This window comes from Xenopus laevis, chromosome 3L, assembly GCF_017654675.1.
Source record: "Xenopus laevis strain J_2021 chromosome 3L, Xenopus_laevis_v10.1, whole genome shotgun sequence".
NCBI classification, from domain to species: domain Eukaryota; kingdom Metazoa; phylum Chordata; class Amphibia; order Anura; family Pipidae; genus Xenopus; species Xenopus laevis.
Window position 1 is genome coordinate 64,962,372 of NC_054375.1, and position 23,644 is coordinate 64,986,015.

General features: G+C 38.4%; 2 protein-coding genes across 19 annotated transcripts in view; one reads left to right on the plus strand and one right to left on the minus strand.

Annotated features, from left to right (window-relative positions):
* Nucleotides 1–292: 292 nt before the first annotated feature.
* Nucleotides 293–19,556, plus strand: helb.L (helicase (DNA) B L homeolog). The gene is made up of 14 exons (XM_018252426.2): nucleotides 293–660; nucleotides 3,196–3,522; nucleotides 4,738–4,943; nucleotides 5,761–6,621; nucleotides 7,739–7,910; nucleotides 8,776–8,917; nucleotides 9,840–9,964; nucleotides 11,128–11,212; nucleotides 12,310–12,369; nucleotides 13,916–13,999; nucleotides 16,039–16,213; nucleotides 16,841–16,975; nucleotides 17,276–17,806; nucleotides 19,197–19,556. Exons 1-14 carry the CDS (start codon nucleotides 432–434, stop codon nucleotides 19,278–19,280), a joined length of 3,216 nt encoding a protein of 1,071 aa, XP_018107915.1. The 5' UTR covers nucleotides 293–431; the 3' UTR covers nucleotides 19,281–19,556.
* A 2,138-nt stretch (nucleotides 19,557–21,694) lies between these two features.
* Nucleotides 21,695–23,644, minus strand: part of LOC108711084 (glutamate receptor-interacting protein 1) — a 184,403-nt gene continuing 182,453 nt past the window's right edge. For all 18 annotated transcript variants that reach the window (XM_041586328.1, XM_041586327.1, XM_041586331.1 and 15 more), the window contains one exon: nucleotides 21,695–23,123. In XM_041586328.1, the coding sequence (XP_041442262.1) occupies nucleotides 22,890–23,123 (234 nt within the window). In that variant the 3' untranslated portion in view covers nucleotides 21,695–22,889. The remainder of the gene's footprint in view (nucleotides 23,124–23,644) is intronic.

Consider the following 23,644-nt stretch of genomic DNA (forward strand, 5'->3'; position numbering starts at 1 on the left):
AAACGTGGGACACAAAAAACTAAAAAAAAAGGTTATGAGCCTGCAGCCCTGCAGATACAGAATCATCACTCAGCATGTGATTGCAGCTAATTTACTGCACCGTGGCCTGACAGCAGCAGTGCAAACAAGCTGCAACTCCATTCTCTTAGTAAGGAATCATTTGTTTGGATTAAAAAAAAAGAGAGACATAATTCAATCTGATCCCAATCTGTCACGTGAGTAGAGAAGAACCAATTCAGGGCATTATGTTGCGATAGAGTTAGAGGCTCAGCATGATTTGAGCTTGTTCTTTAGTTCAGCTGCTACAAACTATATCTAAGAGCAAGCAGGGAGGAATGGCCGGACTTTGACATAAACCTGTGCACCTACTTCCGCCCTTACAGTGATGTCACTTCTCGAGCAGAAAAGGCGGATATTTGTGAAAGTCAGAAATGAACTCGAGGTTTCGCTGGTCCCGTTCTCGCAGGGCAGGGGACGCTTACACGGTGCTACGGGGCCGCCTGCTGCCAGTGAAAGATGACAAACCGGCAACAAACAAGCGGGAGGAGAGCGATTCCGAAGAGAGCGATGGGGAAGGGGATGATCCCCAGTTCATGGATGCCAGTGAGATAGAAGGAGGGGGCACGACGCTACATTCTGCCCCGCTGCGCAGAACTGTCGGTGGGTATGCATACCTTCCAACTGTCCCTTTTTCGGAGGGACAGTCCCTCTTTTGACAGCTCAACCCACAGTCCCTCATTTGCACTGGAAAGTCCCTCTTTTCTCTGCACTGAACAGCCAGAAAAACGTTTTGAATTTAATTGGCTTTTGGGCCAGAGCCCAGAACAGCTAACAGGTGCAACTAAGACGCTTTGTAACAATTTGGAGATAAGAAAATAAGTAATTTCAAAAGTTTAGATAAGGAGAAATATTTTCTAACCTGCCAAATTTGGTCAAGTGAACATGGTAATTTGGGGGGGTGTCCACAAAAATCGGTGTGATGCAAAAAAATGTTGTCCCTCTTTTTACTTCCAAAATGTTGGGAGGTATGGGTATGTTTTACACCTGGGACACTAGATGGAACATTTACCCCTGTCCCTTATTACGATGACTGGGATTGGCTGGGAAGCAATACTGGGGAATAAAGGTGAATAATGGCTTGTTTGGGCACCTGGCCAGTCAGAACGGTGCTTGACCCTTAATGTAATTAATATAGGGTGTGACGAAGACACAATTTGGAAGGTTAATCCTCAGTGTATGCCGTGATATGTATTTATTGGAATAGGTGCTGAGAAGCCAAATGCAGCCTAGACCATAGCAGATTTTATTTGTTGTATATCGGATGTTTGGCTAACGATTATATGGTTCAATATACACGGGCAAATATAGTCTGCCTACAGTCAGCGGCATGTTGGGCAGTGTTTGGGGGCCTCCCACAGGTTGCCCCAATTGATATCTGGCCGAAAATTGGGCAGATGTTGATCGGCCAGGTATAAAAATCCCATTGGTCCGACAGCCTGTATGTGAGTGTATGCTCGACGTTGTGACCAAACGATCGGATCGCTGCATTATGGCCACCTTAAAACTAATCATTCAGATTTAAATTGTAGGAGTAGGAAAAATAACAAATGTGACAATGTTCTGGCCATTAATTGACAGACAGCAATCATATGATAGTTATGTCCGACAAATCGTAGTGACAGTCACTCATGGATTTTTTCAGATAGGCAATGTATGCAGAGACATTCTCAGTCCAGTAAATGACTGATCACCATGGTACGAAAATTGCCAAGAACTTTATTCGGAATAAGAGCCCACACACTGTCTGAAAATCGTACAAAACTTAGGAGAAGGAAAGTCTTCTTCCACTTGGGGGTGCCAAATGTTATTTACTTACCTGAAACCCCTTGCTGGAAGAACCCCGGGCCGGTGCAGTTTTCTGCTGATAGGAGCACCGGCCCGGGGTTCTTCCAGCAAGCACCACGGAGAGATCCTCTTCCAGCTTCTTCTTTCTTCAAATTTCCCAGGGCAGAGATGTGCAGTTGAACAAAATAGCCAATTTTTTAGTTAAAAGTTCGGCTTCTCGCTCTACTACGCATGTGCAGCCGCAAGAAGAAAGAAGAAGACGGAAGAGAAGAAAAGTGGTGCTCGCTGGAAGAAGCAAAAAAATCCCTATTTCCCCTAGTTTCTCTCCTGGTGATAATTGCCTAGTGTTGGCTGGAGGGGTCGGCACCTCTCCCAATAGTATCAACACAGAAATTTGCCAAACACAAAAAGGCTAGTGTAGCGGGGATATCCCCTGCACGTTTATTTAGTCATGTGATGTAACGTTTCGGGGGCGTGCCCCTTCCTCAGACATGCTGAAGCACTCTCAATCAGCCCCCGAAACGTTACATCACATGACTAAATAAACGTGCAGGGGATATCCCCGCTACACTAGCCTTTTTGTGTTTGGCAAATTTCTGTGTTGCACGCTGGAAGAACCCTGGGCCGGTGCAGTTTTCTGCTGATAGGAGCACCAGCCTGGGATTTCAGGTAAGTAAATACCTTCACTTGGGGATGCCTAACATTTGGCACCCCCAAGTGAAAGAAAACTTTCCTTCTCCTTTAATTGTGTACAATTATGTTGGCACGGATATGGACAGCTTTAAAATATGTATTTCTTATTTGTCATATCTGGGCTGTTTTGGTATAATTCTCAGATGGCACAGGGCCATGTCACATGGTATCTCTGGTAAATACTTTTAAATGTTGCCAGCTGTATTTCATAGCTGTTTATATCCTTGGATGAAGTCTGCACATCTGTTGTTCATCTGCTGTGGAACTACAACTCCTGAACACTTGCTTTCCTAAGTTTTACAAGATAGTGATAAAGTCTAAACCATCACAAATTCAGGTGGTGTTTCCCATGTGTGTAGATGCTATTGCAAATTTGTCATGAGGCCCATTGTAGATTGGCGTTTTTCTCTACATGCAGTTTTCAGACAGTATATAAAGTGTCATGGCACAGTTATATCACTCATGAACAATAAGTACAGTTCTTTGCAGTTACTGCTCCATGTCAAGATGGTTCCATTGTGTCTTTGCATATGCTTTCACCTTGTGGCTTTTAAAGGGGTTGCTCACCTTTAAGTAAACTTTTAAAATGCTATAGAATAGGCAATTGTGTTATCAGATTTAATTAATAATGTCTTTTTTTTTCTTTTCTTTAAATAGTTATTATTAAAGATAAATGTGGAATTGAGTATCGAGTGAGCGGATTTTTTCCATTGGTAGATCCTTGGTGGTCTGTGAAACTAGAAGTGAAACGGGATGGGACACTGTACTTTGCGCAAGGATATCCTTCATACACTCTTGAGAATGACCTGAGCAAGGATATACTCTCTCTTTTCTTCAATGCCTGTCACATTCACGCTGATACAATACAAACATTTTCCAGTTGGTTACCAAGAGATGCAACAGTGACTTTTGACAACCTGAAAGAACTCATAGAAGAATTTCAGATGGACAATCCGAATATTAAAATCAATGTTGAAAGTTCAGGTAAAAAAACTTTTTTTTCTTTATTATGTGCTTGCTGCTCTACTTCAGATTGAATAATGTTGTATGTAATATTCCTGGGGTGGGAAAGCAGATATTTTGGCATTTTTAACCACGAGTAGTAGAAACCATCACTCATTGAAGCATTGTAATAAGGAATATAATATCCATGTGTTGATAAAGTAATCATAGAGTTTGATCACTATTCACTACTCTATGCTATGAATTGTATATACAAGGAATGCCAATACTACGTGTGAATGTGCAAAATTAACGTAAATTACTATAATAGCCATCACAAAAAATGACCATTATTTTTAAATTTTGGGGAAGCTCTTTCCTGTTTGCAAATATTTGGCAATGAAGTAGGCTGTTTTGTCCTTTATATACAGTATTGATGAAGTGGAGATTTTATTCTTATCTGTAAATTCCAGATGCTTCTAGTTTTTAGGGCAGAACAGAAATAGATGGTCCCTCCCTGTTGGGCAGTTAGATGGAGTTAGAATTATTATAACTAAACTGCCAACAGTAAATAGCAGCACAGTGAAACATTATGCCAGATCAGAGAAAAGGTTGAGAACAGATTGACAGATTTATGACCTAATGACACTTCATGGAATCATTATCAGAAAACTTGAAGCTTTGTTCTACTCTGACTCTTGGCTAGCATCATAGATTTCAATTATTGCTGCTGTCACTGACCCCAGTTGGAACTTTTTATGCTCCTTGTCTGCTTTTATAGTCATAATTTAATTGTAGAGTTTTGGGGTATGAGCTATCTTTATAGCAAGAACTGTGCACAGGTCCACTTCCAAATACTACATATGAATTAGAAACATGCACAGCTTCTCACCTAAAACATTTATTTGTGCATTTTATTCACAGCAAAAAAATTCATATTAATACATTTCAAAAACACACCACAGTGCAGTGGCTCCCCCCTGGTCTGCCTACCTTGTGTTAGCCACTCCCTCCTGATGCGCTTCGTGCTATTGGGCGCTTCAACATAGTCATGTAGTGGCCAGTTAAGGATACGTGTTTTTTGTAGAGTGCAGACTCGATAAAGTGTATTGACCCGAAACATGTCGTGTACCCACAACCTGGAATAAAAGTTTCAGTAGTAGATCTGTTGCTCAAGCCCATCCTGACTTCGTCACTGTGAGGTTTTATTCATGTTGCTATAGTTTAAGCTTTTATTTAACTTTTTTATTAACACAGGCCCTGGCCTCCTTGTTATGAAAGCCTTGGAATGCCCTCTTACGCTGAAATACCTACCAAAGCTGTTGCCACGTAAAGTAAAAGGAATATTTTTAAAGCTTTATCGGACTTCTGATAGTACTGAAGACCCTACGCCCCGTATTGACTTGTTGAATGAAATTGAAGCAATATTAGACAGTGAGCCATGGCAGCTTGGATTTCAATGTGTAAGTAACATTTCTTCTAACTTTGTCCTTTATATTGATTATGTGTTTGCTAATGTGCACAGTCCTGTCTGCATATGTTAAAGAACAAAAAAAAAACCTAGTTATTGCAGTGCTGGTGGGTTGGGGAGGCACATAGATTACCCCCCACCTGGCCAAATTTGCTGGGGAGAACACTGCTGATGAGTCCCAGATACCTCCACTAAGGTGACTGCTTTTTCCCACTATAAGCCTACCTTTCAGTGTTCTGCTTGCTGGCACATATATACTCATTCATTATGCACATTCTCTTATATGTAGACAGAATGACAACTGTCATGTTCCTCAAGAGGCAGAACACTGCATTGATTGAATTGCAGACCATCCCACTCCTTTAACTCCTGTACTATCCATTTGGCTCATGGCTATCCATTTTTCAACTTTCTCATGAGGTTCAAAATGCCCTGTGCAAGAACAAAGTTGGTCAGTGGCTAGCAATAATTCTAGGAATGAGACCTTTTTATTAATCCCCTTTTTCTCCATGCACTATGCCTTTTATTCGTCCGGATGTCCCCCCTTCTCTTTTGTCGCAGGAGCGGATGGCTAGTTAAAGTTGAGCACCCCATTTCTCTCTTTTGGTAAGTAGGCTCCCCTTTAGCTTTCTAAACTTCTCTTAAGTCCTCTTTCACATGCGATGGACATTTTGTCTGTCTGGGCACATAGATGCTCCTCCCCAGCTCTACAAGCAATCTTTGGGAATTATGGTGTTGGCACCATGTTTTTGGACTCTGTATGCTTGAAACACTCATAAATATTTGTAAACATGTTTCCTTTGTTACAGATAATCTATAGGACATTGCAGCTGTGCCACTGTGAAGCAACTTGGGAAAACTTTCTTCAGTGTGAGAAGCTACTGGAAAAAATACCAGACTTACAGAAAAACGCACTAATAATTTATAATGAACTGAAGAGTAGGTGCAGGGAGTTTGGAGATACCTACGCTGAACAAGAAGTACTTACCAAGCTTGTTAGTGGCCAGATGCCTGCTGAAGATGCATGGGAGGCAATTAAGTTCCTAAAGGATAATTGTGTTGTGGTGCTAGAAGGGCAGCGGGTTTTTCTAGCGAATCTTTATCGATATGAAGAACATATTGCAAGATATATTAATGAACTTGTTAACAGAAGCTCTTGGATGCTGGACTTTGATGCCAAGGAAATATTTGCTAGTACTAAAAGTTTTGCTGGGGGAGAACATAGTAAACCAGATCTTACCGCAGATAATCCAGGAAACCCTTTTGAAGATGATGGTTGTCCTAGTGAGCACATTGATGCTTTACAGATAACTGATGGCCCAGCATCTACAGATGACTGCTCAGGAGAACTAGACCCTGACCAGCTAAATGCTGCAACAATGATTTGCTCAAATCCTGTTACAGTCATAAGTGGGAAAGGTGGATGTGGAAAGACCACTGTTGTTAGCCTTGTATTTAAATATCTAATAAAGAAAGAAAATTTCGAAATAGAAGAGGCCTGCAAAGCCTTTGAGGATGACCTGGATGCTTCAGAAGAATGGAACAAGGATCAAATGGCCTGCACAGAAGAATGCACTGAACCTGTACATATTTTACTTACTGCACCTACAGGAAGAGCTGCTTCCCTTTTAAAGAAAAAAACAGGCCTTCCTGCTGCTACTTTACATCAGGTACCACCCCCACATTTTATTTTAAACCTGTGTTTTTAAGGGCTTATCTGGTTTAACGGTTTTATAGCTTCTCTAGAATAAACATTTTGCTAAACTGCTTGAGACTTGCGCATGCAAGAACTGACACTTGCATCTTTAAGGGGGATGCAGGTATTTTTAAAATATAGGTATGGATATATATGTTGTGTTTTTTTTTTTTTTTTTTAAAGCTTCAAAATATGGGTATGTCCTGTTTTAGAAGGTATTATTTTAGCTAAACTGTTTTTTTAAAGTAGCCTTAAGACATTATAATTTAATTTATGGAAAGATCTCGTATCTGAAAATCCCAGGTCTAAAACATTTCAGATATTCGATGCCTGTATAGTCCGAAAACTTCCGGATTGATTTAAGCAAATAATTATTATTGACTAATAATAAAGCCGTACCATTTACTTGATGGCAAAGTAGTCTTACTGGACTTTTTAATGTTTTAAATGTTTTTTTTAGTAGCCTTTTAGAATGGTGTCTTAAAGAAAGACCTATTATCTGGGAAATCTCACTTCCTAAGCATGTCGGGTAATAGATTCCATACTGTGCCCAATATCATTCTTCATTAGGGAAAGAGTGTAATACTGGAATGCTTTGCAAACCCTTTTGTCTTCCTTTTAAACTGGTATACTTATGAATATATACTTATCCCTCTTTTTTTTAATGGGATTGTTGGGGAAAGTATATCAAAAAGACTTTCTTCAAAAGAGATTTCTTCAAAAAAACTGTTACATTGGCTTCAGTTTAAAGATGCATGTTCTTGAACTCTGTCTATAGTTATGTGTATTGCAGTGGCCAGAAAAGCAGAAAGTCTTTAGCACTGTTGTTTTATAGTTACTGTTCTTGGTTACTTGCAGGGTCCTTTACAGTTATAAATGTTTGTCTTTTATTATCTGTTTTTTTTCCACAATGAGAATGTTTAGGGCAAAGACAGATGGGGAGTTTTGTCAGAGTAACAAAACAACATGAAATTCCTCTCCATTGCATGTAGTAGGCATCTGTCTTTAGCTTAAAGAAAATACTGGATTCTATGCAGTCTGCGCCCAAAAGATCTTTAAAAAAACATTTTGTGTATCTGTTGTGTTTACAGGTGACCTGCAGCTATTCTGCTTGGAGAAAGCAAGAATCAGACAAACCCTGGAAATTCTCTCAAGTAAAAGCATTGGTTGTTGATGAAGGAAGTCTGGTTTCTGTTAATATTTTTAGCACTGCTTTAAAACTTCTTTGTAACAATTCCGATCTAGCAAAGCTCATCATTCTCGGTAAGTTTGTTACATTCCAAAACTCATACCAAACTGGTGCTTCCCTTGTATATTCATATATATATATATATATATATATATATCCATGTCGCAGTAAAGTACATCAAGAAATGCAGTGTATAATATAGATTATACTAGGAGATGTAGAATAGTGCAATCACATAATTAGCAATTTTTATTATTATAATAATTCATGTATTTACACACATTTTGATAGGGTAGATTTTTTTTCTCACAAAGGTCGAGTTTGTGAGGTTTTTTTTCTACCTTGAATAAACTCACAACTCGAATGTTTGCTTATTTATCAAAAAAACCCAAATGTAAAAAAACTCGATTGAATGCAGTCGGGGGGGGGGGGAACCCGATGACCGTATCCATTTAATATTTGTGCATTGGTTCCAACTGTAAACGCATATTAAAGTTTTGCAGTGGGTCATTCTTGCATTTGAAACAGCCTGTGGCCACTAGTCATTTTTCTTTGGCTTTATCTTTTTTTTTTTATATATTAAAACTAGCTTGGGGCTTGATCCTTTTAGATTCAACCATTTATTCATGCTAGAGTCTTTCCAACACAAGGAATAATTTGGTCAGGTTATAGTGCTCAGCAAATACCGCTGTCACTCCACTGAACACAATGCTGTTGAACTGCCCGAAGCAAACCCGTTGCGTGAGCTGACACAGGTATCGCCTTCGATAAATGGGTAAATTCATTAAAATGTTCCTGATTTTATTCTTCAATATTTTATGATAACTTAGTTGAAAACATTGAATCTTTAGAAAGCATGTGGATATTTTCTGTAATTTATTAAGTGTTTGTCTTCCAAATGAACAGTGGCATTCTTATGCATCAATATCTGTTTGGCAGGGGATGTCCGACAGTTACCCAGTATTGAACCTGGTAACCTGCTAGCCGATATATTCACCAGTCTTGCTGCCAAGAAGTGGGTTATTGAGCTGAGAACAAATCACAGGGCTGAATCACAGCTCATTGTAGACAATGCAACACGGTATGAAATATACTAGGTCTTGTGAATTGTATTTTTGCACTTGCAGTTCACACACAATTCTAGATTATTTGCCTCCATATTTATTAATGAAGTTATCTGGTAACTCCAGAAACCCCCAAACTACTGTACTGCAATTTCTCGTAGAGTCATATTTTAACAAGCCATTATTATTGCTTTAGTTATTTGCTTTTTCTGCATAACATTTAGACAGTAATTTAGACTGTATGTGGTACTAAGCATAAATTCGTATTAATTGTAAAACAATCCTTTTTATTGAAATATGTTTTAGCAGCTTTAAGGTATTGAGGACATTAAAGAGTGGTTAACTTTTAGAATGTTATAGAATTGCTAATTATATGCAACTTTTCAATTGGCCTTCATTTCTTCTTCTTTTAATAGTCTTTGAGTTATTTGCCTTCTTCTAATGTGTCCAGCTTTCACATGGGGGTCACTGACCCCAACTACAAAAAATGCTCTGTAAGGCTACAAATGTTATTGCTACTTTTTCTTACTCGTCTTTCTATTCAGGCCCTCTTATTCATATTCCAGTCTCCTATTCAAATCATTTCTTGGTTCTAGGGTAATTGTGATCCTAGCAACCAGATTGCAGAAATTTCAAACTGTAGAGCTGCTGAATAAAAATCGAAATAACTCAAAAACCACAAACAATTAAAAATGAAAAACAATTGCATTTAAAGGAGAACAGCCCTTTAACAATTTCTGTTTGCCTGACTGTAATATCTATATTGCATAGAGCTGATGACAAATAGTTACCATATAAGCTTTATAGAGAAGCAGCATTTATTAGAAATGTAACATGTTTAGCAAACCAAATACTGCCTTTATCTTCTTTGTAATTAAAGGTGTTTCAAACTACTGTTTTTTGTTTTTTTTAACAATGAGCATTAATTTTTGACCCAAGAATATCTCAGCAAATATATCCTGAGTTTGATGCGGTCATAAACATTGTAAGTGGCCAGGCCATACAGATGCCTGATGCAGAGAAGAAATTCATTTTGGTCGCATTATCTGATGGAAGTGATCAGGGTAAGGACATAACCCAGCACTTTAAAATATGGAAAATAATGGCACAAAAGTATAGTATGCAACATTTCTGCTGGGACAAAAGGCACCAAATACATTACCCAATGTAAATCAAAGCTACACAGCTGCCCTCTTCCACATTTTAATTAATTTTCTGTCTCCCCGAATGCCCCCTAGAAAATACCCAGCTGAAACTGTAGTCTATAAGCAGAATCACTTAAACAATGCCAAGCTTTTGATAAGAACATTATTATATAGAAAAAAAATAGATGCCAAGCTTTTGATAAGAACATTATTATATAGAAAAAAATAGACTACACAAGAAAGTCTGAGAAAATGATATACGGTATGCCACAATTTCTTTATTCTTTTTTTGGATTGTAGAACAGTTTATAAAGTATTTTGTAAACTTTATCTTGCAGTCCTAGTCTCCTTATATCTCCTGCCTGCTCAGATAATATAGTATATACCATATTTATTTTCCTGTAAATATTTAACTGCTATTTCACCATCATTCTTTACATTTCCCATGTGCATTTGTCTCATAATACTGTATAATAAATGTTTATTTATCATTATTTAGCTTTATTTCCTCCAGTCTTCTATAAATGTGTTACTTGCTCAAATTCCAATTTTACCCTTGCCTAACCAGCCATTGTCTCCATGGCAGGCTGACCACAAGCTCCGTTCCTCTTTCGATAGACCTTGTATTTTGTTTATAACCTCATTATAAGCAGCCAGAAAAGGGACGAGTGCTCTGGCTATTAAAGAAGTATGTCATGATGTCTTTTTTGGGTGCAGTCTAAAATTCTGCAGGAAAATAGACAGTTCCTAGGCAGTTTCTAGTTAATCTGGAGAATGGAGAAAAAAGGTTTACACATTTTGCTGCATCAGGGGAATAAATTCCTCCTGACTCAACTGCCATTCAGATCAGTCCCTGTGTCAAAGTTGTGCTGCATTAATTACTACTGACGGCCTTGTATTTTATCACATACTCTTGTCTTTGTACACTTGTCACTTTGTCATAACATAGTCCAGCTGCTTGATGTGTTCTTCTGTGCTTGAGTAGCGACAGTCTGCCCTCTGTGCTCATACCTTATTATTTGTGGATCGAGAAATGTGAATGTGGCATTCTAAGATCTGTTCTTTCTTTTTAACAAACTCAGATTTAAGCACTGCCATAAAGGCACTACTTGATAAAGGACCTGGATTAGAAGATGACAAGCACTCACAGTTTATTGCATTCAGGAGGTAATGGGGTTTAACTTGTTTTCACCTGAGTAATATTAAAGGGAGAATACATGGAATTGCAGAATGGTCGTCTCCCATAGGGGGAAATTTACTAAAGGGCGAAGTGGCTAACACTGGCGACAATTCGCCAGCGTGACGTCATTTCAGCACTTCGCCGATTTACTTATGGTAGCTGGCGTAATTTCGCCAAGGAGATAGACTCTGGCGCAACTTCACCCTCTAATGCCAGGCGAATTTTCGGTAGTGTTACTACGCAAATTCACTAAGTTTTTGATTTTACTGACCGTTACCTCTATCGCCAGACTTGCCTTTGCCACGTCAGACCAGGCGAAGTGCAATAGAGTAGATAGGCGTTCCTCAAAAAATAGTTGAAAATTTTCCCAAAAAACGCTGTCGTCTTTTCCTATTTAAAGGGTGATAGATTGAAAAAGATTGTACATTTTGTTTGGGGTACCCTCCTTCCCCCCTACATTCGTAACATATGGCACATAAACTATACTGTGGGCAAAATAACAACTTTATATAATTTTATTAAGGTTCCCTGGCCTTGTGTAGTGTAATGTATTCGCTGCAGTATGCTAATTAGCCAATGCTAGTGTAACTTTGAACTGCTGAGCGTAATTTCGCTGTCGTACTTTCGCCAGTGTTCGGTACCCCGTGCGCAACTTCGGATCTTCGTGAATTAGCGTTGTCCAGGCGAATTTACGCCTGGCGAAGTGTTGCGATGTGCGTGAAGCCATCGCTGGCGAATTTTCGCCGGTTAGTGAATTTGCCCCGTTGACTCCATTTATCCAAATAATACAAATTTTAAAAAAAAAATTTCCTTTTTCTCTGTAATAATAAAACAGCACCTTGTACTTGATCCAAACTAAGATATAAATAATCCTTATGGGAGGTAAAAATCTGCCTATTGGGTTTATTTAATATTTAAATGATTTTCTAGTAGACTTAAGTTATGAAGATCCAAGTTACAGAAAGATCCATTATCTGGAAAGCACCAGGTTGCGGGCATTCTGGATAACAGATCCCATACCTGTAGGTAACCTGCAAGCAGCTTGCTTGTTTTCACAATTTTTTTTTTTCTTTTTACCATTTAGAAAGGACTGCATGATGATCAATGAGCTGTGTTGCAAGCACTATTCTAAACATTCAATCAAGTAAGTGTTGATAAAAAGCCTGCGTATTACTCGTATTTGTGTAACCCCAATTTCTTTATGTAACTGATTAATTTATAAGTTTGAGGAAGTTGCTGGTCACCATGTTTGGGGAAATATTTTTGTAGTCATTAACAGACAAAACAGGATATTTTTGGACTATAAAACAGATTTTAGGATGTAGACTATAGCTTGCTTAATTCATTTGTTTGTCCTGCATGCAGTTTTTCAGGAGTGAAAATGTAGTCTGCTATTTTTGTTTTTCTTCTAACATAGAAGTAGTTCCCAGCACTCCTCCAAGTACCCTTCGCAATCTTTGTTATGCTCATATGTAGTGCTCTTAGGCCACTGCCATAGCAGGAGATTTCTCAGTTACAAGTAGTTGTACATCATTTTGTTACAGTTGTGTCTCATTGTGGGCAATTGACTTCATCAATTATGTCACACCTGTAGCACTGGTGTCTGCTTTTTTTTAGGTGACTTTTTTAGGTTCCAACACCATCATTTTGACGATCCAGTTGCAATAATCTGGCAAGCAGAGTCATTCACTAGTGAGGAACTATTTGGTATTTATGAACATTATCACTGCTCTTTTTCCAGAGGAAGGCTGTAGCTGCTGGACACTGATAGTGTGACATTAACCTTAAAGGGAAACGCCACACAAATATAACTTAAGCTTTTTGAAAAGTAAACCTAAGTTCAAGCAACTTTGCAATATACATCAATTAAAAAAAGATGCAAGCTTTTCAGGATTTTTAACGATTGTGAAGTTACCTAAGCCTAGCCCCCTTCTCTCCTGCTGATCTGTCTGACTACGTTGCTGAGCTGACTGACTACTGTTACTTTGAATCAGCAGCCATCTGTCCTCAGCCTGCATCTTCCAAAGCTCACAATTCCCTGCACACGTGATTTCAATAAGGAACGAAACATCACAGCGCAATGCATTGTGGGTTATGTAGTTCCTGCATGCTGTCTGTAAGCTGTGGAGAAGTTGTTACAATTTGTAACATCAGTGTTTAGTCTCTCTAAACACTTTAGCCTTCCCTGCCAGGATTTCAAATGATGCAGAAAGAGAAGAACTGTTAACCAGCTGGATTTGAGCATAGAAAATGCCATTGATTTATACTTTTTGAAGAAACCAATAACTGTGATGGGTATATTAGAGGTTTCTGTGTTAAGTGGGCCTCTATCAGATTTTGGTGTGGAAGCTGGAGTTCCCCTTTAAAGAAACAAGCTACTGCTAATCACTAGTACTGATGTTGTGTACAGATAAATAGATGTTTTTATGTGTGGAATCATAATAATGTCTTCTGTTCTGCAAATGAGTTTAACTATCACAAAGAAATAAAATAATGAAAATGCTTAGCATGAGAGCAGTGATTTAAACCGGGATGAGCAGTATCTCAAAATAGCCAGCCAAATAACTAAATAGTAGCTAGCATAGAATTAACTACAAATAATATTTAATTCCATGCCATTGTTTAAAAAGAAAAAAGAAAATCCATAAAACCCCATAAAATTAAGATTTTAAATGTCATTCTTGTTACAGGAATTACAAGAATAAATTTGATTTTCGGGTTGAAGACAAGGTTTGTTGTACAAAGAATGCCTATGTGAAAGACCTTCAAAGCAAGTAAGTTGAATTTGCAGCCTTTGATATAAGACTGGATCAGTTTTTCTCCTGGCTGAATTTATTGTTTTCCAAGTACCTCATGTCATTTAAAAGGGAGATAGTATTACATTACAATCTGCACTCAGATTGCATAGGGGGTTTCAAAATTCTTTTATTTTTCCATATAGTTTTCGAGATACAAGGCCTTATTTGCTAATGGGGCTATATGCCAAAGCAAAAAAGCATGCTTGTGCACAGAACTAACTACAAGCTATGCTAAGAGCTTGGCGCAAAACTTGAGCCTGTTTGTAAATGGCAAACTTCATCTTGGGTGTGGTGCAGGCAGGACATGGGCATCTTACATGCTGTCCAATTACACGTGATTTTGAGCACAGGGCACAGAGCGACCTCTGGCCTTATTACCTAGTACATGGCAAGAGTAAAATATAGGACTCCCTTGTGATTAGTGCACTACACCTGAATCACAGTGATAGGCACAGCCGGTGGATTCCAATAAGTGCAGGTGCTCTCCATGCCATTTTTACACCTAGTGCTGCCTCTGCCAATATAATGCCTTTTATTAACCAAATTCCCCCCCCCCCCCTGCTATTTGGCAGCTGGGCATTCCAAGATATTCGGTCATGCAGGATTAATGTCAGTGACACAATTTATGAATGAATTATTTGTAGCCAGGAACAAATATTACGTTCAGAAAGTGATACATCATTATATTAATACACATCTGAAATAGAACAAAGGTTCTCTCCAAAGGGCAGATTCATCCCACTTACACTCACTGCCACTTTGCAATATCCACAGTTTGCAGGTCACTCGGCAACCCTATTGGCTGTCTGCTGTAAGATTGTGGCAGTAGCCACAGGATCGATACCTTTGATACCTGTGAGAATGAGTGGTGGACATTTTTATATATAAATATGGGAGGTGAAGCCCACCATGGACTATGTATGCAGTCGTATTTGATGACAGTGAACACTGAATAACACTTAAAGGGGCGGTTCACTTTAATTTTTAGTATGTTCTACATTGGCTAATTCTAAGCAACTTTGCTATTGGCCTTCATTTTGTCTAATTTATAGTTTTTTCATTATTTGCCTTATTCTTCTGACTCTTTCCAGATTTTAAATGGGGGTCACTGACCCCTTCTAAAAAACAAATGCTCTGTAAGGCTACAAATGTATTGTTGTTAGTACTTTTTATTTAATTATCTTTCTGTTCAGGCCTCTCCTATTCATATTTCAGTCTTTTATTCAAATCAGTGCATGGTTCCTAGGGTATTTTGGACCCTAGTAACCAGATTGCTGAAATTATAAACCGGAGAGCTGCTGAATAAAAAGCTAAATTACCCAACCGAGCTAAACATGAAAACCAATTGCAAGTTGTCTCAGAATATCACTCTACATCATAGTAAAAGTTATCTCAAATGTGAACAACCTCTTTAAAGGGGTAGATCAAATTTTAATTTACTTTCAGGATGATGCAGACAATGGAATTCTTAATTTGTATTTTTGTTCAGCAGCTTTTCAGTTTGGAATTTCGTCAGCTATGTGGTTTTTAGGATCCTATTTACCAGCAACCAGGCAGTAGTAGTAGAATGAGAGGCTGGAGGATGAATAGGAGAGGTGCTGAATAGAAACCGAATAGAAACAGGAGTAACAAAATGTATCATTCAAATTGTAGCCTCAAAACAGTAGGGTTCACAATGCCCAATAAGTAGCACTAACTGGTAATGTTTAATATTACAATACATGTGCCTGTCTAAGCTTTGAGGAAAGAAATGTATATAGTGAGAAAACACAAATTCATCTTTGTATTTTATTTAATATTACTTTTATAATATGTTGGAATAGAGGCTGCAGTGGTTTTCTATAGCCATTACCATACAAGGTTGTGGCTTAATCCATCTGTTTTGATATGCAATGGTCAAACATGCCTGCATATGTTCCCCCTAAATCATATTTGTATTTTTATGTCCAATTGGATTGTCTGATAAATAGTGCATTTTGTGGCTATTCAATGAAAAATAAATTCTTTGTTCACAGGAATACAGAAAGTCTGAATTTGACGCAGTCAGCAAGAAATGGACATGCTGCAAACTGTGAGCAAAAAATAGTCGGCACAGCAACAAGAGCCAGGAATTGTTCACAAACAAAGCCTGAAAGTTTGGCAAAAGAAGATGAGAGATTATGCAACGGAGAAATATTTTTTATAACTAATGTAAGTATATATATTTTTCCATTCATTTAAAGGACAAAGAAATTGAACAACCATTTCAGTGTACTGTACAGTTATGTAGTACTTGAGCCAAGCGCAGCTATCATAGTTACGGTCACAGCCATGTTTATATTGGGAAAAAAAAAAAAAAAGTGTACCAGACCAGGATTCAAGGGGGTACCTTCTAAAGTGGCACCTTCCAAGGTTTTTGGCTTTTTTTTTCTTTAATGCCATGTTGTTTCCCTCCTTTGAGTTCTCAGACTTCAGTTATTGTGTTATATATATATATATATAACTGCATATAGAATTCCAATACAAATTTCAGCAGCACTCCGGTATAGTCAAAAATGATTTATTTGTGCAAATGAATTATTTTTCACTATACTGGAGTGCTGCTGAAATTTGTATTGGAATTTGAACTGGACCTGGGCAGACAGTCACAGCTGGCACCTGACGCTACAAAAAGCGGTGAGATTGATTGTGTAGCACTACTCTCTACTCACTAGATATAACTGTATATAGAGTGACTGTATAGACTTGAATTTACCTAAGAGGTAGATATGGGTATAATGTTCTTCCCTTTTTAGAATGTGTTTCTGTAGTGAGCTCCATTTTTATACTGCATTGCAGGATGTGGAAAAAGATAAAATACGTGACTTAACACTCGGGGATTCTGAAGACCGAGAATATACCTTAAATTATAAAGCACTTAGATGTCGAAGTGGATTGAGGCATGCTTGGGCCAGAACTATTCACACTTTCCAGGTAAGTTCTTATATCTCCCACCATCCATTGTATAATCAGTCATTTAAAAACCCATTTCAGTTTTGCAGTGTGCAAGTTAAAGGGTTAATTTTATCCAGAAAAAAGTTTACTTTCATGTACAGTTAATTTGCAATGTTAATGTTTTAGTAATGATTAGGGTTGGAAAAAAAAATGGTCAAGGGAGGCCTGTACTGCACCATCACCATTGGTTTGGCTCTGGCTAGGGACTTACTGTACTGCACAACCCCCCCCCCCCCACCCCGTGGTGCAACAATCGTATTTCTTTTTGACTGCTTGCAGGGTTCAGAAGAGGAGACGGTGGTGTATGTTCTGGGGTGTGCAGGCAGACAGAACTGGAAACATGTATACACAGCAGTAACTCGGGGTTGCAAACGTGTGTATATAGTCGCCAAATATGACCAGTTGGGTGAAGCCATAGCAAATAAAGCACGTGACCGGAAAACTCGTTTGCAGCAGCGCCTGAAAGAGACCCTCCTTCAAAATAGAGATGATTGTGGTACAGCTCAGCCTACGAGTGGAACTCAGGTTCAGTGTGTCTCCAAAGTGGAACATGAGGAGTTTAATGGAGAACAGTCATTTAATAAGATACTGTCCCATCACTCTCCCACACGGCCTGGCTGTTCTTATGTGCCTTCAGCTGCTCCACCTAACTGTGAAGTTCCTAGTACCAGCACTAATCATACAGAGAGGAGCCCAGCAAGGGGACATTGCAATGACTCCCTACAGCAGTCTCCTTCACAAAAGAGACAGGCAAATACGTTTGAAGGCCCAAGAACTCCTGCCAAGATGTCACGGGCTGAAGCCTTAAAGGTAAACTATGTAGAGAATGAAGCATTCAAAATTCATGATCTAAACTCTTTATGCAATAAAAAAAAAGTGGTATTTATTACAAGAATGGGTCTGTTTGTGTGTCTGGTTGTAGTACTGACAGTTTGTTTTTATTTATCTGCTGTGCTGCGTATTGGCACATTAACACTAATGGAGCAAAATTAAAGTAATGATCACAAATGACTCTACAGCTCTGGTCTTATGCAGCTGGTGGCACAGATTCCAACATGTGTGGAACTCCAGGTGTTAAACCAATGGATCTTGCTGGGCCATTCCTACAGCACGTTAACAAATACACAGCATTAGGCTTGGACATTTAATGGAAATCCCAGTAGCTCTTCATGGGTTATTCTACATATTCTACAAGAGGGTGAAAAAATGAATTATTTAGGTGGACTTACTTTTTGAAAGAGAACGGGGGTGGGGGTGAGTGTAATTGCTTAACTGATTGTCCAGGCTCCTGTTAGCATAAAACTGAATCAGCCCAGGGTATATCTAGACCTTCTTCAGACACTATCTCCTTCTATCTTCTTTTCTTGGGGTGCGGGGGGGGGGCAGATGCACACGTAGTAGAGTGTGAAAGTTGTTTTTTTGCATCTAAGTTCAGCTTTCGCTCTACTGCACATGCACCTCTGGACCCAAACAAAGAAAAGACAGAAAATAATTAAAAAACTGAAGACGAATGTCTTCAGAAATACCCCAAGACAGTGCATTTTTTTTTTTTTAGCCAACAGAAGCAATCCCTGGGATGTGCCTAATATTTCACACCACCCTCAGTGATTTATCCTTTTGCTCTCCTTTAAGGGCATCTTTCAAATAATCTAAATTGCATCAACATGATTCTAAACATGCTTCATATTAATTTCAGCACTAATTATGAAAAGTACAAGTAGGGATGCACCAAATCCACTATTTTGGATTTGGCCGAATCTCCGAATCCTTCTTGAAAGATTTGGCCGAATACCGAACCCGAATCCTAATTTGCATATGCAAATTAGAGGTGGGAAGGGGGGAAACATTTTTTTACTTTGATTTATAACAAAAATTCATGCAATTTCCCTCCCCGTCCCTAATATGCATAATTCATATTGGCCAGGCAGAATGATTCGGCCGAATCCCGAACTGAATGCTGGATTCGGTGCATCCCTATGTACAAGTGGTCATTGCTTGCACTAACTAATGTGTGGCATCTCCTGGTTTTGATTGTAGAATATGGTGGGGTTGCCATTTTAATAGTTGAAGGCTTGAAAACGGAATAATATTGCATGCCGAGTATAGTACCATTTGGTAAAAACAACTGTACTTATACTCGAGTTTACGGCTGTAGGTTTTTTCTGTCCTCTGTTCCAACTGGTCTCGTTTTCTTCTACAGGAAGAAATCTCACCAATAGGCTGTTCCAGATTGCAGAACTTGTCTATTGGCAGCCCTTCTCCCAAGCAGCTTTTCAAACCATGATTATTTCGGATCAGCGGCAGGTGGGGAATCATGATTCATTCGCACTTACTGCATCATTTTCTTACAGGAACTCGTAGCATAAGTACAATATTCAACACAGAAGTGTTCTTGTGTTTTATGCGCTGGCTTCTTTATTTACATAAACAGATTTACATAATGAGAAATATCTGCTAGCTGTCCTGGGATATTGCCAATCATAAGTGCACATTTTTATTGCTATGTGTAAAATAAATGTCATAGCTTTGCTACTTAGCACTAGGTATGACATTTTTGGAATCTCACTTTGCTTCTAAATAACCAGACCAATCAAGTGCCTTTCTCCTTGTTTACATTTTTGTTCAGTTTTACTGTTGTATCGGTGCTCTTAATACAATTAATATAAAGTTTTAAGGAAGAGCAATGCTTTTTAGCAAGCTCCCCTTGTTTGATAGCCCATACAATCAGACATTTGTGTATCCAGTGCAAAACCCCAGGAATTGTCACTGCACAAAGAAGGCAGAGAGAGTCACCTACAACAGCGATAGGAAAACCTCAATATAATTTTCCCTCTACTTTAAAATGCGACCCTCAAGGCTTTTCAGATTACCCAATGTAGCATTAAGTCTGCTAATTTATTTTAAACATGGTACAAGTTAAAATTTTTGGTAAAGCAATTATGACCTTTTGTGCTTTTAAATAAGCAAAACAGGCAAATGATTTACCTGTTTTATTAGCATTTTAGTAATAGGCTGTGTCCTTGCCTGACAAAAAATAAATGAAACATTTTCTGCTCTATCCATGTTAATAATAGGCCATGATGTACTGATAAAAAATTGTCCTTAAAGGACCAGTAAGTAACACCAATTTAAAAAAATAATTGTTTGTATATAACTAAAAAATGAACACCTTGACATTTAACTTTAAAATCGCAAAGTCTTTATTAAGAGATAAGTTACCGAAACTCTGCTTGCACTCCTCTTCTGAAAAGGCAACATGGCGACTATCCATCGTGTGGCGCTCTTTCTCCTCCCTGCCTTCTATAATTAGCCAGGGATGAGAAATCGAGCGTCGCACGATGGACCGCATTTTCTGAAGAGGAGCGCAAGCGGAGTTTTGGTAAGTTATTTCTTAATAAAGACTTTACGATTTTAAAGTTAACTATGTCTTGGTGTTTTTTATGTCTTGGTGTTGATCCGACACGACTGTCGAATGCAGACACAGTGTGCAGCATCTGCATCCGATGTAGTCTTACCCTTATATACAAACTAATTTTTTTTTATTTATTTTTTTTAAATTGATGTTACTGGTCCTTTAAATAATCTCAGGGGAATTACTTGCCAGTTTTAAAGGAATTGTTCAGTGTAAAAATAGAAACTGGGTAAATAGATAGTCTGTGCAAAATAAAAAATGTTTCTAATATAGTTAGTTAGCCAAAAATGTAATGTATAAAGGCTGGAGTGATTTGATGTATAACATGTCAGTCAGATCACTACTTCCTGCTTTTCAGGTCTCTTGGTTTACACTGACTGGTTACCGTGGTTACCAGGCAGTAACCAATCAGAGACTTGAAGGGGGGCCCACATGGGTCATATCTGTTGCTTTTGAATCTGAGCCAGGGGTGCTTCGCCAATGAGGCAAGTTGAGGCTGTCGCCTCAGGCGGCAGCGCCCCACTAGGTACCAGGGGCAGCAAAAATGCTGCTCCCGGTACTTTAAGAGCAAATTTCCAGGGGAGGGGGGGCAGCAGCAACTGCTGCTGCTGCCTCAGGCGGCGGAGGGGCCAGGATCGCCCCTGATCTGAGTTGAATGCTGAGGATCAATTACAAACTCATTGAACAGAAATGTACCATGTGGCCCCCCCCTTCAAGTCACTGACTAACTCAGAGTTATAGAGCTGAAAAGCAGGAAGTAGTGTTCTGGCTATTATGTTACACATCTGTTCACTCCAGCCTTTATATATTACATTTTTGGCTAACTAACTATATTAGAAAATGTTTTATTATGCACAGCCTATCTATTTACCCAGTTTTTATTTTCACACTGAACTATTCCTTTAAGGATGAAACTGTTTGCATTTGCCCAATATCTCTTTGACGTAAAACAATATTTTATTATAAGTTTGGGAGTGGGGAGCTTACAGCCCCTTCCAAGTTTTGTGAGCTATGGCTCCTTCAGCTGTCGGTTACCCATAGACACTGAATCTAACCCCTATCAATTATATATTACAGAGATGTAAGATTTAATTAGCAAATAATCTGTGTGTGTGTGCAATTAAACTAGCCTATTGTCCCCCTAATGCTAAATCTCTAAATACAATTGAGACATTCCTCCGCTGAACATTTAATGTTATTGACTCCATACATCATGATCCATCTAATATTTTCTCAGAGATGCCTGTGTTGTGAGCATATCCGCACCCTTGTTCTTTAAATCATTGTTTATTCCATTTTTTCTTTACAGTATGATTGTTCCATACAAATATTTCAACATGTTCCCAAAAAAACAACCATAAATGTCATGCCCTTAAAGTATTAAATTTGTACAAAAATACTTTGCAGTTTAATACTTTTCTTTTTTTTTATTACAAACAAAAATACATATTTAAATGAATCATGATAAATGTTTTACCCCTTCCTTATATGTATATATTTGAACTTCTATATAGACTTTGCCTGGCAGTAAGTTAGGACAGTATGTCTGTACAACAATTTTGGGGTATCGTTATTTAGGAGAAGCAACAAGACTGTAGGCAGAAGTTACACGGACACAAAGTATAGATGCTTGAACATCAGTCTGCTGCTCCCCTGGTTGATCATCTATACTCAGCAGATGCCAGTTGTAAATATCAGAAACAAAGCTGCTGGTGACTATCCAATCCAAATAGGAATCTCTTTATTGCTTTGGGGGATAAACACTGGGCAAAGCTCTTGTAACACATGTACACTTGGTAAAACAACAATTATACATGGCTCAGAAGATGTTTTGATGCTAATGCTCTTATATGTATGCTGTACAAACTCCAGAGCGCGTATTACATATCCAACCACAGCAAGTGCAAACTCTGTTCTTTCTGCCATTTTCACTGTAAATGTCATACTTGTCAATAACATAAATACACACTAAAGGATTTATTACTGAATATACCAGGAAAATTAACCTTAGAATTAAACTGCTCACAGTACAGGGAAAGTCTATACTGCCAACCGGCCGGCTCTATGCAGGATGAAATAATCTTGCATCCATCTTGTCTTTAGTAAATATGCTTTCCAGTATACGGTCAGTAAACAGGTGTTAAAAATAGTAAAAATTCTGCTAAAACTTCTCTCTATATGTGACTGAAGCCTGAAGTTGAAGCTTCCCGCTGGTCGGTAGACAAGGCCTGCAGAATAAGCCACTTTGTTTCCAGTAGTTTCATTGCACATCACAGAAGCCCCATATGCTCAATAGTAAGCTTGGAATGGCACTAATATTTAGTTTAGTATTAATCAAAACAACACTTGCTACTCCCGTGAGAAGGTCGTTTAACAGTATAGTCACATCGTGCCATCTGTGTGTTAAATGTCACAGTTCAGATATACAACAGGGTTTTAGCACCAGTTTTTTGTTAAGTCAATAGCTCAATCTTTATTTTGCTATAAAGTATTCATTGAGTCTCTCATGTCCATCGAAGCAAGGCGGCTACTTGTTGATTGGGAGAATGTGTTGTGGTCAGTCCATTCTTGCACTGACAAATTCTTTATATCCGAAGGATCCTTCTGAGAAGCAACTGGGTTTCTGCTAATAACCAGGTCTAGTTTGTTGCCAGATTCTGCGATCAGCGGCACAACTAGGCAGCAATCAAAGTCTCTGGTACGGATATGATTCACCTGGAGCAAGACAAAGCGAGAGGAGTTAGAATGGTTTGCTCTGAGTTGCTGGCATGCACCACTCTTCCCTTGGGGGGGGCAGATTTATCAAAATGTGAGTTTAGAGTGTAATAAATAAAAACTCACACACGTTTTATTCACTCATTTGTGATTTTTAGAATCGTATTTATCCAATGGTGAGTTCTAACTTTCATCCCATTGATAAATACAATTCTAAAAATCTCATAAGAATGAATAGAACATGGGTGAGTTTTTATTTATTATGCTCTAAACTCACATTTTGATCAATCTGCTTCTTATGTACAAAAGCACAAATTCATAAAGGGTTGTTCACCTTTAACTTTTAGTATGAGACCATTTGCAATTGGTACTTGATTTTTATTATTTGTGGTTTTGAGTTATTTAGCTTTTTTTTTCCAGCAGCTCTCCAGGTTGCAATTTCAGCAATCTGATAGCTAGGGTCCAAATTCCCCTAGCAACCATGCGTTGATTTGAATAAGAGACTGGAATATGAGAGGGCT

Coding starts and splice junctions, on each gene's coding strand:
- helb.L (XM_018252426.2), top strand. CDS start 432: ATGAACTCGAGGTTTCGCTGGTCCCGTTCTCGCAGGGCAGGGGACGCT. Junction 3,523..4,737: donor AATCAATGTTGAAAGTTCAG/GTAAAAAAACTT, acceptor TTATTAACACAG/GCCCTGGCCTCCTTGTTATG. Junction 8,918..9,839: donor ATTGTAGACAATGCAACACG/GTATGAAATATA, acceptor TTTTGACCCAAG/AATATCTCAGCAAATATATC.